Here is a 16,798-nt window from a genome sequence, read left to right on the forward strand (position 1 = left end):
TGTAAAGTCCTAGGTTTAATCCCCCGCATCACCATAAACTAGAACTAAACAGTGTTTTGGGAAACAAAGAAACAAACACTGTTGTAAATTAAAGGAGATTAATTAAATAGAATGCATATCTTTATTTGGATCTTGAATTTTTGGAGAAGTCTGAGCTGGACTGCATATCAATGTTCAACTTGTTAAGTATTACACTGACACAATATTATGGTGTTTGAGGAGCATGAATTCATTCCTAAGGGACACATGGTGAAGTTAGTGGCAAAATGTCTGATGTCTGCAAGTTATTCTCAAATTATCCAGCAAACCTAAGGATGAGCTAAGAGGTTCCTACAGAAATCCAGGAATGCTGAGACTCATGCAGGCCAAGATAGTACATAGGAACAATGAAAAAAAGTACTTCACAGAAGTAGAATCCACAGGATTTTCTGATGGACATTGTATTTATGCCCCTATGCACATGTATAAATGCAATGAAGGGGGTGAGAAATAGCATAATAGTTAGGCAAAAAGACTTTAATGCCTAAGCTGCCAAAGTCCCAGGTTCAATTCCCCGTACCACTGTAAGCCAGAGTTGTACAGTGCTCTAGTCTCAGTATTTCTGTCTCTTTCCATTTTTCTTATTAAAATAAAACAAAATAGATTTAAACTAAATACACAATAGTGATCTATTAACTCAAAAAATGACTTTTGAATCAAAGCTTGATTAAAATTGAGCCAAATTCACATTTTACATAAAGAGGAGAGGAAAAGCAACTGAAGCACTGTAGAAAAAAAAAATGTTTCACTTTGAAGTAGACCTGTAATACTTTATTAACAGGACTCAGCTAAGCAAATTACCACGGAAGAAGTGGAAGAAAAGTGTTAAGAATCCATGAAATTTAGCTTAGCTCTTTTACACCTGGGACCATTAGTCTACTATTGCAGTTTCATAATATCTCCTGATTCACTGTCACATCCAATTAGAATATGCAATGTTCATGATTCCAGAGTTTATAGGGCTAATATAGTTCATGTTGAATACTGGGGTTTCCAAGAACAATATGCAGCTGATAATAATAAAACAGAACACTCAACTTTTCACAAATGCTACCTAATTAAATTCTTATAACACTTTCAGATGGTATTATTATCTCCATGTTACTGATGGAGAAAGTTGAGGTTTTTTTTCATTTGTGCATTTATATCTCTTCTTTTACCAAGACACCTTTCTGCTTCACATTAGTATCACTGTCTTATGCTTTCAAAGAATAGCACCACTTAATTTATCAAAAGGCTGGGTGTTAATGGTTGTTGCCACATTGTAAGTGTAGGAAATAGTTTTTTTTTAAAAAAAAATAGGTTTTATTTAAAATAAATAATTTTTAGAAAATAGATTTTTTAAAATGTCTTTTCTTAAACTCAAAGGAATGCAGGAACAAAATGGAACATAGGGCACAATCTCCCCAAATGCACGCACGCGCGCGCGCGCACACACACACACACACACACACACACACACACACAAGTAAGTAAATAAATGACGGTGGTTCTGTAGAAATACTTCAATATATTCTTTTTTTTTAAATTTTTTTAATTTTATTTTTATTTATTTCCTTTTGTTGCCCTTGTTTTTTATTGTTGTAGTTATTATTGATGTCGTTGTTGTTGGATAGGACAGAGAGAAATGGAGAGAGGAGGGGAAGACAGAGAGGGGGAGAGAAAGACAGGCACCTGCAGACCTGCTTCACCGCCTGTGAAGGGACCTGCCTGCAGGTGGGGAGCCGGGGGTTTGAACCGGGATCCTGATGCCGGTCCTTGAGCTTAGCGCCACCTGCACTTAACCCGCTGCGCTACAGCCTGACTCCCTTCAGTATATTCTTAAATGAAATATCAAAGAGTTAGCTATACAGTCAAAAGATTTGATCACCTATATACATAGATCTTTTTGGGTGGGTGTGTTTGGTTTCTTAGAATATATCTCTGGGAGAGAAATTGCAGGGTAATAGGGTAGGTCCACTTCTAGGCTTCTGAGAGTTTTCCAGACTGATCTCCACAGGGGTTGGACCAATTTACATTCCCACCATCACTGAAAGAGGGTTCCTTTGTCCCCATAACAGAATTTGTCTCCAGAATTTGCTGCTGCTGCCTTTTCTGATGCATGACATTCTCACAGAAGTGAAATGGTATCTCATTGTTGTCTTTATTTGCATTTCTCTGACAAACTTGGAGCAGTTTTATATATGCTTGTTGGCCTTTTGGATCTCTTCTTTGATGAATATTCTGTTCATATCTTCTCTCCATTTTTGGATGGGGTAATTTGTTTTTTGGTTGCTGAGTTTTGTGAGCTCTTCATATATATATTGGTTACTAGCCTCTTATCTGATGTATGGGATGTAAAGACCTGCTCCTATTCTGTAAGGGGTCTCTTTGTTTGGGTAGTGGTTTCTTTTGCTGTGCAGAAGCTTTTATCATTTGATGTAGTCCCATTGGTTTATTTTTGCTTTAGTCTTATTTGTAATTATAGTCTAGCTTTCTAGTCCTATTGTCAACTCTGACACCATCTTCACAAACAATACTTTTAGTTCACCTGCATATTAGTTACTGAGTTCAGGCAAAAACTACTAAAATCATGAGCCCTTTGGAATATACCTAAAATAGACTTCCTTTGTGTTCCCACACAAAGATCCCTAGTTCCATCTGCTTTATTCTTACCTTTAGGTGCCTTACTATTAAACATTTTTTTTTCTATTTTCTATTTTATTGCTTTTCAGCCACCAAGTTACAGACACTACCATGACACCATCCTTATTTCCCTGGCAGATGACCTCACTAATGTGTCCTGAAACGTCACCTCCCCAGAGCCCTGCCCCACTAGGGAAAGACAGAAACAGGCTGGGGGTAAAGATCAACACACCAATGTCCATGCTCAGCAGAGAAGCAAATATAGACATCAGACCTTGCACATTCTGCATCCTATAAAGAACTTTAGTCCATACTCCCAGAGGTATAAAGAACAGGAAGCCTTCCAATGGAGGGCATGGGACACGGGACTCTGATGGTGGGTATTTTATGGAATTGTATCCATCTTATCCTACAACCTTGTTAATAATTACTAAATCACCAGTAAAAAAGAATCAGGAAGGGGCCAGGAGGAGGCGCATCTGGTTAAGTACACATATTACAGTGTTCAAGGACACAGGTTCAAACCCCTCCCCACATACAGGAGGAAAGCTTCACAAATGGTGAAGCAGGGCTGAAGGTGTCTCTCTGTCTCTCTCCCTCACTATCTCCCCCTCCTCTCTCAATTTCTCACTGTCCCTATCCAATAAATAAATTAATTATTAAAAAAAATTTTAAGTTAAAAAATAAAAAAAGAATCAGTAAGAGCAGCATCAGATATAGTACAATTTGCTGATAAATGTTAGAAAACGAGTTTAGTTGCATACCAATAACTAAGTTAGTAATTTTGATTTCTCACCCAAGCTAACAGCCTGAACATTATCGTGTCAATAACTGGCCACAAAACAACTCTCAAGGTCTGGGGTACACATGAACTTTTACTCCTGCATGAGGGAAGTTTTTGGAAGGATTAATGTGTTCCAGAATCTTGAATCAACTTGAAAATTCGTACTATTTGAGATTTAAAAATTTTTTTGTCAGTGATTTACAAGAAGACAGTAAGGATAAAGTTCCATCTAACTTCCACCACCACAGTTCTGTGTGTCCACCCCCTAACAATAGCCACTGTAGTTCTCCTGAGGTCTTAGGCCTTCCAATCTGATTCTGAGTCATCCTTCTGAAGCCTAGGTAACATTGTAAGAAGTTTATAATAGCGATGAAAAAAATCATTGTATTCCAGAAAAATTGAAGGAAGCTAGTTAAGTTTATTCTGTAACTTGATTAGTGTATAAGTGTCCACCTCACCGCAACCCCCCCCAACCTGGCACCACAGACACATTTCATTCTCCCTTCTGTATATCATTGTGAGTAAAATAGCTTACAGGTTGTGCCACAACAGAAAGTGGGGTGTGACCTAGGGAAGTACTAACTTCCACACCTTCCCTGCCACAATGCTCTCCAGTGATGTCAGCAGGCAATTCTCCACTCTCCATCTCTGCCCAGTATCATGCCCACAGATTCTGCAAAGCCCTCACAACTTAACACACCCCTGTGTAGCACAGTCATCCTCCAAGTTTCTGCACTGGACAGATTTGATCCTAGATAACAATTCAGAAATAAAGCTCAGTGATGCATAAGACAATTCATTAAACCATCACATTCACAAAAACACAGGAACTGGTGTCTGTAGCCTACAAAAAAAAAATGCCATCTGGTACCAGCTTCTTCAATTTTTTTTCAATTTTCTCTACAAAATAAAAGGCAGAAAGATGGAGATTAAAAAAGATAAACAGTGCTGCTCATCCTACAAAGTAAATGAAACTGAAAGGGTTTCATAGTCAGGTGGTTTTCCAATGCTTACAGGTTCCTGTGAAAAATCACAACATATTGCCTTGTATTAGGTAAATGCTTGTTACATCTGCCCCTCACCATGGCAACGAGTGAAGTCAGGTGGATTCAGGGAGCCATGGATACCTGGTATTCTTTCTAGCAGCAACAGGACAAATGGACAAGCTCCTTGCAAAATTGGATTGTTTTTCATGCTCTCTTGCTAAGGAATTATCTATTTGTCTTTCCTTCTAACCCTGGGATCACCACAGTTCAAATTCTTGCTGATACAAAGTTATAGAACCAAACACCTATAAGCTACTACTAATATTCTTCTTGTGGGCATGAAGATAGAGGATTCACAGGTGAAAACAATAAAGGTCAACACAATTCATGACTTTCCCAAGGTATTATGTATGTGATAAGGACAGTGATCAACCCTTAGGAGCTATACCTCCTAGTTTGTGAGGATCCCAAATTTAATTCTTCCAGTGAATGAAACAGTGGAAGAAAGATATACTCAGATGGGGCATGAAGTACTTTAGAGAAGAAAGATCAGGGTGATCTTGTTCTGAACTTAACTAGAATCACCCTATAAATGGTTACAGAGTCACTGAATGACTGCCACCTTCTGCCATATCCCCTAACTCAAAACGCCCTTGTTGCTTCAAAGCACATAGACTGAAGCCTATATTAAGAATTTACTACCTATCAAGAGCAATTATAGGTACCAGGGAAATGGAAGTAAGCAAGATTTGCCTGTGTTCTGCTGAACTTACAACCCACTTTCCTTTCCTGAAAGTTACCCTTTCTGGCATGTGTCCTGAGATGACTTGTAAATAGCTCTCTCTATCCCTCTCCATGGTCAGGCATATTCTCAAATGTACTCTACTGTTCTTTAGTAATGTGATTCTACTTTGACCTGGAAGCATATTAATTTATAGTTGATATCTAGTCAGTTTTTCTATATTGACAGTGCTAATACTTTAATATTTATGAATGAATATAAATGTGTGTCCTACTTCTCAAAATGTCAGTATCATTCTCAGAATATATATACTATATGAGTGCATGCCACATTTTGAGTACAAATGAAAACATCAGAACAGGCTTAAGTTGAGGGAAGAACTGTCATTTATTCCATAATACATACTAATGAAGTGCCAAAATATGTGCCAGACAACATTTTAGGCTGTGCAGATACAAATAAGAGAGAAAATGTGGGGGAAAAAAATCACTGTCCTTGTGGACTTTATGGATCAGTGGCAATATTTTTCTTCTGAAAATTTTCCTGCATCCCACCAGCAATGTGACATGTGTGCTTTTAGTTACAGATGAAACAAGCAGAGGGAAGTTTGGGAGATGGCAGAGAAAAAATGGAAGACCTGTTCTCCAGCCAGCTCAGGCATCACTGATTGTATGTCTGACCTCTTGAGATGCCAGGAACCAATAAGAGGGGTCAATAACAATATCGAAGAAGTAGCAGGAGTAGATCATATGCTCAGTGATTACCATACATTCAGAGGTTTGAGTATGAGCTAGAATTACAAAAGCACATCACTATATCATAGCCAAAATATAGTCAGTGAGCATGATGGTTAGCTTCCAGTGACTCACTGGATCCCTATGGAGGGCAAGGAGTGCTATGTGTCAACAGAGCTACTGAGAACACAAAATAAGGTAGTTTCCTTTGGAATCTTATTATTTAGTCACAGTCCAGATTACAAACTGGCATAAATCACATCCATATTACTCACAAGGTACTGATGTCATCATCATATGAACAACCACTGAATCAGAGTCAATTTATTAAGCACCAAGGATCATGGAAATTCTGAGCAGTGCTTTTTTGCTTTAGTAGGGGGGGAAATAAACACATAAATCTGACATAGGATTTTTAAGAAGTTCTCTGGCTCAATGGTATAAATAAATTTATATTTGGGTCATATTATTTAGATTGTGGAAAAACTACATATTTTGCCTCTCTCCCATTCTGCTACAAGACAAGAGTGCTATGATTTCAGAATGGGGCCTGGATCTTGGCCCACCTTGTAGAGCATACATCTGATCACAAGCCAAGAAGCAGGTCCAAACCCCTTGTCGCCACAGGGGGCAAACATCATGAGCAATAGAACAGAGCTGCAGGTGCCCTCTTTCTGTCTCTCATTCAAGATGAAAGAAAAAGAAAAAAAGTGGAAGTAGTAGAGATGTTCAGGCACCAAACCATAGTAATAACACTAGTGGCAAATAAATGTAAAAAGAGAGAGAGGGGGAGGGAGAGAAAGGAAGGAATAAATTTCTTGTGGGATATCCTCTGTGACTTTCCAGCTAAATGGGAACTTTGCCTTCATGAGAGATTCTCAGTAGCAGGGAATTGTCAGTGGCAGGAATCTTATGAGGTAGTCCATTTGCATTTAGAAAACAACAGTTCTTAGAAAATTCTTCCCTTTCCACTGAGTTAAAATTTGCATTTCTATATGCCCCCTGCAACAGGGGAAGGTTTAATTCCCAAGACAAACTTCAACTAAAATTTATTTAGTCATAGAACTGTCCTGTAAACAACAGATCTCCTATTTCAAGACAACCTTTTAAGATGCCTATGAATCCTGCTGGAGATGGAGATAGAGATGGAAATGGGGGAACTAACTTCTCAGCACAACTTGCCTCTAGGGCCTTTAATATGAAAGGAATCCAATCTTCCATTGCCATAGTCAGAAACTGTGTGTCAGCACCTCAAAAGAGCACAGACAGTGCTAATACCTAATATCATAACTCTTCCTCAGACATTAAACCCCAGTCATAAAAAAGAAAAAGAAAACTGACCCATGACAATCAGCAAGAAAATATAAATCTCTCTAGAATGTGATAAGTGTGTGTGTGTGTGTGTGTGTGTGTGTGTGTGTGTGTGTGTGTGTGTGTGTTAATAGCATGAAGACAAAAGGAATCTCTACAATTCATTTTTTAAATTTATTGGATAGAGACAGAAACTGAGATGGAAGGGGGACATATAGGGGGGAGAGACATCTGCAGCCCTGCTTCGCCACTTGCAAAGCTTTCTCCCTGTGGGTAGGAACTGGGGCTTAAACCTGGGTCCTTGAGCATAGTAACATGTGTGCTCACCACCACCCAGCCCCATACAATTCATATTTTAAGAACATCACTTATTTGTAGGTACATTATTAGAGGTATTCCAAGAAACTAATTAGCTATCATTACCTACAGATATTTCGTTTTTATTGTGCCCAAATCCCAATTCTTCATTACTACGTTTGTCTGTACATTCTTTGGTTCTATTCAAATGATGTATGTAATTTATGTGTCAATTATTAATTCTAAGTTATCCATTGAAGACTTACTATGGACACCTTTCTGTAGCTACTCTCATAGACAAAGATTAACATTCATTATCAAATTTACTCCATTTCCTGGACAAGTTATATATGTATTTTTTTTCCTTTATGGTCCTTAAATTTAGTGAGATCACTATACTTTAGGCAATGAGGAATGAAGTGACAGTGGAAGTAATACTATCCTCTATAATCTTTCCCTTTCCATTAGCTGACTATTATGTCCATGTTGGCTTTGAAGGCTATGCGGAGAAGATTCTCCCAGATTCCTAAGTAATAGTGTGAAAAACATCCTCTCCTACATTCTTAGTCACTGAGAAATATAACTTCATTGTATGGGAATCACTGATTTGTGAGCAGCACAATCACTAACACATCCTGTCATTAAAGTTCAGGGCTCCAGCAGGCCGGGCTAGTTTTGCGGCGGTAGACAGAGATGACCAGAGACACACAGCTGGGCAGAGAGGCTTTATTCATGAGCAGGCAAACATGTGCTCTCCTGTCTTTCTCCTCTGGCGGCAGAGAGTGACCCTTAAACTAATCACCACACAGATCTGTCCTGCATCCTTCTTCTCTGGCGGCTGCCGGCAGAACTCTGGCACTACATAGCATAGGGGGTGGGGAGAAAGTGAGGCACGAAACTAGCAAGGGCCAAACCAATTCTCCTTGCGGGGGAAGAGCGAGACCAAACCAATATGAAACATATCAACAATTCCTTCTTTTCTTTTTAACTAAATGACCACAGTATCAGGGGTAAGGGGTGAACAGAAACCTATATCGTACAGGCATTTTCAAAAAAGAAACTGGCACAAACATGGAGGAACACGTAAGACAAGAACCAGTGTGCTGCCAAGGGAAGGCCTGAGGGGGACCTTTGTCTTTTTGCCTTTGGGGGGGTGTTACTTGCCTCGACGGGCATTTTTTTTTCTGTGGGCATTACCTAGCATGGTTGGTATGGCCTAGAATCCCATTTTGAAACTGAGGCCAGTTAAATTTTAATTTCTGTGTTAGTACCTTTATCTGTAAATAAAAATACTATTGCTAAATTACAGAGGTATCAAGTGCATTAAATTCAATAAGATAATTTATATGAAACCTTTTAGTCAGCGATAAAATACTTTCAAATGTTAATCTATTACAATTGTCCTAATCCAGAATCTTATTACTCATGAAATGCCAGACCAGTATCCTCCTAAGTTGCCTAAAATTTAATCTATTTTTAATACTGTTAAAGGTAAATTTCCTCAGTCTGATCTCTAACTGATCATTTTCTTATTAAAATCAAACAAACAAAAAACAACTTTCAGGGGCTAGAAAATATATCTCCTGGTAAAGTGCATACTTCACCATGCACGAGGACCTAGGTTTGGGACCCAGGGTACCATACAGAAGAACCATGTGGGAAGCAAGTATTCAAGAGGGGTGAAGATGTGCTGGGATGTCTCTTCTTTCTCCCTCTCAGTATTATATTCTCTACCTTAAAAAAAAAGAAAGTCACAAGCCACCAGGGATGCTGGAATTGTGCAATGATAAAGACACAGAAAAAGTCTTGGAAGAAGAAAAATTCTAATATTTTAATGCTCAAAAATTCAGAGATTTAAACTCAGTAATCAAGGTACTACATAGCATTACACCAGATTAGTTTTGAAGTTTACATCCATGTGCACAACCATACGTGTTTCTTCTATTCCACCCACTTTATGTTCTAGTGACATATGTCATTTCCACTTGTAGGACTTCCTTACTCTCTTGCCTGTTATATTCCCTGTCTGGTTTTGCTTTTTATCTCTATCTCTCCTTATTGAAACTCCAAAACTTTTCAAGGATTAGTTCAAAAAATCACGAGTTCTAAAACATACTTCTCCAAAGCCCTCTTTAGGCATTTGTCTTCTTCTTCCCTACCACATTTAGTTTGATTCTCATTGTTTCTCTACTAGTGATAGCACCTTTGTTTTGAACAGTTTCTAGTCTTCAACAGTAAGAAAGTAAAAGAAAACATGAGCATTTAATGAATAGATGTTACACTGAAGATAAAAGTTCAGAAAACAGTCCAGTTTCTTGTGGTAGGATTACCAAAAATAGACAAATTACAAGGACAAAGCGTGATTCTTCAATACATCAGAAAACTATTCCACTGCAATAGGATCTACCAGATTCAGAGAATTCTCATGTTGAAAATCATTCCCCTAATCAATTCTTCACAATCTTCATTGATTTATTATTTATTTATGTATAATTTCTTTATTGGGAGATTAATGGTTTATAGCCAACAGTAAAATATAATAGTCTGTACATGCATAACATTTCCACATAACAATACACCCTCCACTAGGTCCTCCTCTACCATCATGTTCCAGGACCTAAACCCTTCCCCTCACCCCAGAGTCTTTTGCAGTACACCAACACACATTTTAGTTCAGTCTCATTTAAAAAAAAAGTGGGGTGTGTGTATTAAATTTGCTACATTGACCAACTGTTGCCATTTAAACATAAAGCCCATAAAGAGGCTGGGCAGTGCTGTACCTAGTAGATACCCTGTATCCTTACAGTGTGGAAGGACTTCCCTCACTTGCAGTAGGGGAAGCTTCATGAGCAATGAAGCAGTGGTGCAGCTATCTTTTTGCCTTCCCTATCTTTCTATTCACTCTCAACTTCTCTGTGCCTCTTTCAAAAGGCAAAAGAAAAGAGAAAGAAAAGAAAAATTGACTACCATGAGAGGCAGATTCCTTGTGTAGGTACCAAATCCAATAACAGCCTTTGCTGTTGTTATTGTTGTGCAGGCTGGAATTTCTTTGTGATTTCTCTATGGGAGGAGTTTGGCTTTCTGTTAGAGAGGGCCACAAGCTCAGTTTAGGTTTTTTTTTTGGGGGGGGGGGGATGGGTGGGTAGGTGGGAGGCTGGAGTTTGGTTTGGTCTGATTTGCAAACTGCTTGATGTTAGGGTTTGTTTTGCTGTTTACTTTGTGCACTTAACCTTGTGTGCCACCACCTGACCCCCTGTTTTGCTGTTTGTTTGTTTGTTTTTGTTTCTGTTGTTCCCCTTCTCTCTGGTTTAATTAATATTAGCCATTGTGGCTGTTTTGACTGGAATTTCTTTGTGATTTCTTTTTGTGGGAGGAGTTGAGCTTCCTTTGGTTTTATTTATTTTTTCCCTCTTTTTCTCTCACTCTTTTTGTTTGTTTTCCTTCTTTTTTTTTTTTTTTTTTCCTCCAGGGTTATTGCTGGGCTCGGTGCCTGCACCATGAATCCACCGCTCCTGGAGGCCATTTTTCCCCCTTTTTGTTGCCCTAGTTGTTGCACCCTCGTTGCGGTTATTATTGCCATTGTTGATGTTGCTTTGTTGTTGGATAGGACAGAGAGAAATGGAGAGAGGAGGGGAAGACAGAGAGGGAGGGGGAGAGAAAGATAGACACCTGCAGACCTGCTTCACCGCCTGCGAAGCGACTCCCATGCAGGTGGGGAGCCGGGGCTCGAACCGGGATCCTTACGCCGGTCCCTGCGCATTGCGCCACGTGCGCTTAACCCACTGCGCCACCGCCCGACCCCCTGTTTTCCTTCTTATTGGTCAGATTAATCTTTGCTTTTGTTATATTTGTTGTAAGGGCTGCTATTGCTTTGTGATTTCATTTGTAAGAAGAGTTTGGTTTGGTGTGTTTATTTTTCCTTTTTCCTTTTTCTTTCTTTTAATTTTTTTTTATATTCCATTCATATATCTCCCACTTCAATTTGAACACAAGAGACACTTCATCTCATCTTCCAAGGTAGTGAGAGTAGTGTCTATTAGAAAATAGGATTATAAATGATAAAGGAAATATCACAACAGGTACTGCAGAAATCCAAAATATCATGTGAAAGTTCTATGAACAACTATATGTCACTAAGCTAGAGAACCTGAGAGAAATGGAGGAATTGCTAGAGAAATATACCCTTCTAAAACTGAACAAGGAAGAACTATAAAACCTAATTATAGCAATCATAAAGAAATTGAAACAGTTATTAAGAGCTTTTCCTACAATAAAAATCCAGGACCAGGTATCTTTACAAATGAATTCTACAAAACCTTCAGGAAACAATACTTCTACTTTTAAATTTCTTTCAAAAGATTGAAGACACAGTAATACTACCTTCTATCTTCTATGAAGCAAACATTACCCTGATACCAAAAGCAAATAGGGATACAACAAAAACAGCAAACTACAGACCAATCTCTATAATGAACATAGATTCCACATCAATAAAAGCAAAACCAAACACCATATGATTATATGAATAGATGCAGAGAAAGCCTTTGACAAAATCCAACATAAGTTCATGATCAAAACACTACAAAAATTGGGAATAGATGGAAAATTCCTGAAGAAAGTTGAGTCTGTATACAGCAAACCTATAGCCAACATCATACTCAAATATTGAAAATCTATAAATATTCCCCCCTCATATCAGGGACTAGACAGAGCTGCCCATCTTCACCATTACTATTCAACATATTGTTGGAAGTTCTTGCCAGAGTATCAGGAAGGAGCAAGGAATTAAAGCTATATAGATTAAAAGGGAAGAAGTCAAACTCTCACTATTTGCAGATGACATGAAAGTATACATCAAAAAACCTAAAGAATCCAGCAGAAAGCCACTAGAAATTATTAGGGAATATAGCAAGGTGTCAGGTTATAAAACTAACATTCAAAAATCAGTGCTATTCCTTTACACAAACACTAAGTCAGAAGAAGAAGATATCCAGAAATCACTACTATTCACTAACGCAGAAATGTCAATAAAATATCTAGGAATAAACCTAAGCAAAGATGTGAAAGACCTGTATACAGAAAACTATGAGTCACTCACTATTCAAGGAATTAGAAAATGATACTCAGAAGTACAAAGATATACCATGCTCATGGATTGGAAGAATTAACATCATCAAAATGAATATTCAACCCAGAACCATATACAAATTGAATGTGATACCCATCAAAGTCCCACCAAGTTTCTTTAAGAGGATAGAACAAAAAATTACAAACATTTATCTGGAACCAGAAAACACCTAGAATCACCAAAAAATTCTTGAGAAAAAGAAACAGAAATGGAGGCATAACACTCCCAGATCTCAAACTATATTAAAAAGCCATTGTAATCAAAACTGTCTGGCACTGGAACAAAAATAGACACATAGATCAGTGAAGCAGAACTGAAATCCCAGAAAAAACCCAGAAAAACCACACCTATGGACACCTAATTTTTGATAAAGGAGCCCAAACTATTAAATGGTGAGAGGAGAGTTTCTTCAATAAATGATGCTGGGAAAATTGGGTTGAAACATGCAGAAGAATGAAACTGAGCCACTATTATCTCACCAGAAACAAGTCAACTCCAAGTGGATCAAGGACCTGGATGTTAGACCAGAAACTATCAAATACTTAAGAGGAAAATATTGGAGGAACTCTTTCCCATGTAAATCTCAAGAGCAACTTTGATGATATAGACCCAATTGTAAGGAAGACTATAACAAAAATAAACCAATAGGACTTTAAAAGCTTCTTCACAGCAAAAGAAGCCATCACTCAAACAAAGAGTCTCCTCACAGAATGGGAGAAAATCTTTATATGCCATATATCAGACAAGAGGCTAATAATCAAAATATATGAAGGGTTCTCCAAACTTAGCAACAAAAAGGCAAATGACCTAATTCAAAGTAGGGAGAGGATATGAACAGAATATTCACTACAGAAGAGATACTGAAGGCTAACAGACATAAGAAAAATTGCTCCAGGTTACTGATTGCCAGAGAAATGCAAATGAAGACAACAGAGATATCACCTCAACCCTGTGAGAATGTCATACATCAGAAAAAGTAACAATAACACATGCTAGAGAGGTTGTAGGGACAAAGGAACCATCTTACATAGCTGGTGGGAATGTAAATTGGTCCCAGCCCTGTGGAAAGCAGTCTAAGAACCTTACAAGGCTAGAAATGGACCTTCCATATGACCCAGTAACTCCTCTCCTAGGAATATATCCTAAGGAGTCAAACACACCTATTTAAAAATATTTGTGTACAGCTATGTTCATAGCAGCACAGTTCATAATAGTCAAAACCTGGAAACAACTCAGGTGTCCAACAACAGCTAAGTGGCTGAGAAAGTTGATATATATATATTCTTACATGGTTAGACTGTAATAAAAGTTACTAAGAGATCTTTCTTCCTCCACAGAGCCAAAGGTCTTATATACATGCAATTTTATCATTTTCAGACCACTTTTTTTCCCATTTATGTATATATATTTCATATGCATGCCTAAGTCACATGTGAAAAAGTGGTCCAGGAAGGTTAAATTTGAATACACACACACACACACACACACACACACACACACACACACACATGGACAGCAAGAGATAGAGACTGCATATAGCACCAGAGTTTCCTTGGCACCATGGTACTCCCATATGATGTCTTGGCTGGGACATGACAAGGCACAACTCTACCTGGAGAGAAATATCTCTCACCTGGAAATAATTCTCTCAAGAACAGAGAAGAATGTCATCCTATCAGCCTCTGCATGAAAAGATAATCTAAGGGAGTCCCCTCCCAGACTAAAAACTACTAATTCTTTCAGAAATTATAGATGCTTTATTCTGTAAATCATAGGATATAAAATAACTTAGGACAACAGGTACGATGTTCTAATGTAAACTAGAAAACATTTTCTAGAAGCTGTAATAACTTACTTGTATCATAATAAGAAAAAGATGTAATTTTGTGGAATTTAGTGTGGCCCATTTCCTAAGCAAGCAGTATGAAACACTATACTATAGACACAGACACTCTAGTCAACTAATCACAAGACAGTCAGTGAAATATGAGTAAGACACAGTAAATGGAATAAGCGCAGTACATTTTCTCATTGTAAATAACCAGGTAAACAACTCAACCAATTTCCTCACTCCATATGTTGACAGGAGGACAAAAATAAAGAACCAGTTGTTTATTGTATATTTCAGGATGCAAATTGTTCACATGCCTTTGGTGGGCATGAGGGAAGGGGAAAGAAAAGCACAGCAGCCACTGAAAGGCCTAGAAGCAAGCTTACCTCCAAAAGTGAAAAGCGAAGAGAGGACTACAAGGACTGCCTGGGCTGGATGGGGTTGGACTCAGGCTCCGAGGCGTAAGACTGAAAGTTAAAATAATGTCATTCCAAGTGGGAGAAGTGATGGTAGTAAATATAACATTAATTCTTTTAAGGACTGTGTTCCCTTTAGGCCCAAATCACCAAGGCATGCCTATCAATACCACTAGGTAGTCATCTAATCACTTCTCCCTTTCAGTTCTAAAGTAGAGAACAAATACAAGGCTTCCTGTTGCAAACTACATTCTCAAACCTACTGCTGCCATTTTTATCTGTGCTTTTTGTCACAAAGTAACATGGCATTTATCTTGACCTTGTGATGTTTACAAAGAAATCTGCTGACTTGTATTGGATATATTACATATTAAATAGTATATACTTGTATATTCTATTTCTAAGAATTGATGGCAAATACAGAAGTATAAAAAAGAAGGAATTATTAGACAATAGAAATGAAGATTCAGGTTAAATATATATATATTTTTTAAAGAAGAATTTTTTTAAAGCACCTTGCAGTGAAAAGCCCTTTATAGTTTCTCTCATTCCCACAGGAAATCACCAAAAAGTGTCCTTGTGCTTATATTCAGAATAAATAGCTCTGAATTTCTTACATACTAACTATAAATTATTCTATTTCCTGAGAGGTTTTTTTTTTTTCCCCAAATTTGTCTCCCAATGGAAGATTATAATCCCTGCCTCCAGCAGCCTAGCCATGTCCTAAATGTAATAATCAGCTAATGCTTAAACATTCATCATAGGGTGACAAACTTAGAATCCACCTTTTGTTCACTTTGGTCTCCTGTTCCTTACTCTCCTTTGTATTTTCATTTAAGAAGAAATGAAACTTACACTTGTCAGCCATTTTACTTATAAGAACTTTGTCAACAGATATCTCAAAGAATGAAGTCAATAATACTTGTTATTTAATTATTTTTACATGATACTCTTGGGCTGATAGCAGCATTAGAAACTCTAACTATAGCTCAATGAGTTAAAAAAGAAAAGAAGGAAAGGAAGAAAGAAAGAAAGAAAGAAAGAAAGAAAAAGAGAAAAGAACCTATTGCATTTTGTTGGTATGCTTCTAATTCTGCTTCTAAAAACCCCTTCTGTTTCGTTTGGTTTAATCCCCCCTGCTTAACACTGTATTCTATTTACATAACCATTGTTAACTAAGCACCACCCTCCCTCCAGGGCATTGGTGGTTCAGTGGTAGAATTCTTGCCTGCTCTGCCCCCTCTCCTTGTCACACCCTGATTTTCACCAATCTCTTTTTGCTCCACCCTCTCTATGTCACATCCTGTTTACACCCTACTTGGCCAGTATATATAAGGTTGTGAGTTATAGTTTAGTTTAGTTTAGTTTAGCTTAGCTTGGCTTAGATTGTGCTGCATTCTGCAAGAATAAAGAGATACTGCGTACAGCTCAGCCATGAGTCCCTGGTCTTCTGTCTCCTGCTTGCGAAGCTAGCCCGGCAGCATTTCCTCCAGACCATGAATATATGTCATATATCATGTTGTCCTACATTAGCAAAAACAGTCATAGAATAAAGCTTTATATTTTTTGACTTAGGCTGATTGAACCTTTAGCTGAATAGAGAGCTGGGAATGATGGCTAAAAATAAATTTGAACCTAATATGTTTCCTATTTTATTTTCTTTTGAACCAGAGTGTTGCTCAGCTCTGGGTTATGGTGCTGTAAGGGACTGACTCTGGGACTCTGGAGCTATAGGTATGGAAGTCTTATTGCATAACCATTATGTTATCTCCCTGCTCCAAAAAAATTCTTTCTATCATTCTTGATGCCCACTAAATGGATAATTGAGACTTGGTTATACTTGTGTTACAGTGAACTAGGACATTTTAAATTAAAATTCTTCAATTTATTTAGTAAACTGTTTCA

The 16,798-nt window shown here is 37.9% G+C and overlaps 1 protein-coding gene across 7 annotated transcripts in view; it reads right to left on the reverse strand.

Moving 5' to 3' along the window:
- Positions 1-16,798, reverse strand: part of MAST4 (microtubule associated serine/threonine kinase family member 4) — a 724,287-nt gene that overhangs the window by 249,165 nt on the left and 458,324 nt on the right. Inside the window, exon 2 of one of the 7 annotated variants that reach the window (XM_060191260.1) lies at positions 14,864-14,944. The exons of the other annotated variants lie outside the window; for them this stretch is intronic. Within the exon in view, the coding sequence (XP_060047243.1) occupies positions 14,864-14,944 (81 nt within the window). The remainder of the gene's footprint in view (positions 1-14,863; positions 14,945-16,798) is intronic. 7 annotated transcript variants of the gene reach the window in all.

The sequence above is a fragment of the Erinaceus europaeus genome, chromosome 5, assembly GCF_950295315.1.
Source record: "Erinaceus europaeus chromosome 5, mEriEur2.1, whole genome shotgun sequence".
In the NCBI taxonomy this organism is placed as follows: Eukaryota; Metazoa; Chordata; class Mammalia; order Eulipotyphla; family Erinaceidae; genus Erinaceus; species Erinaceus europaeus.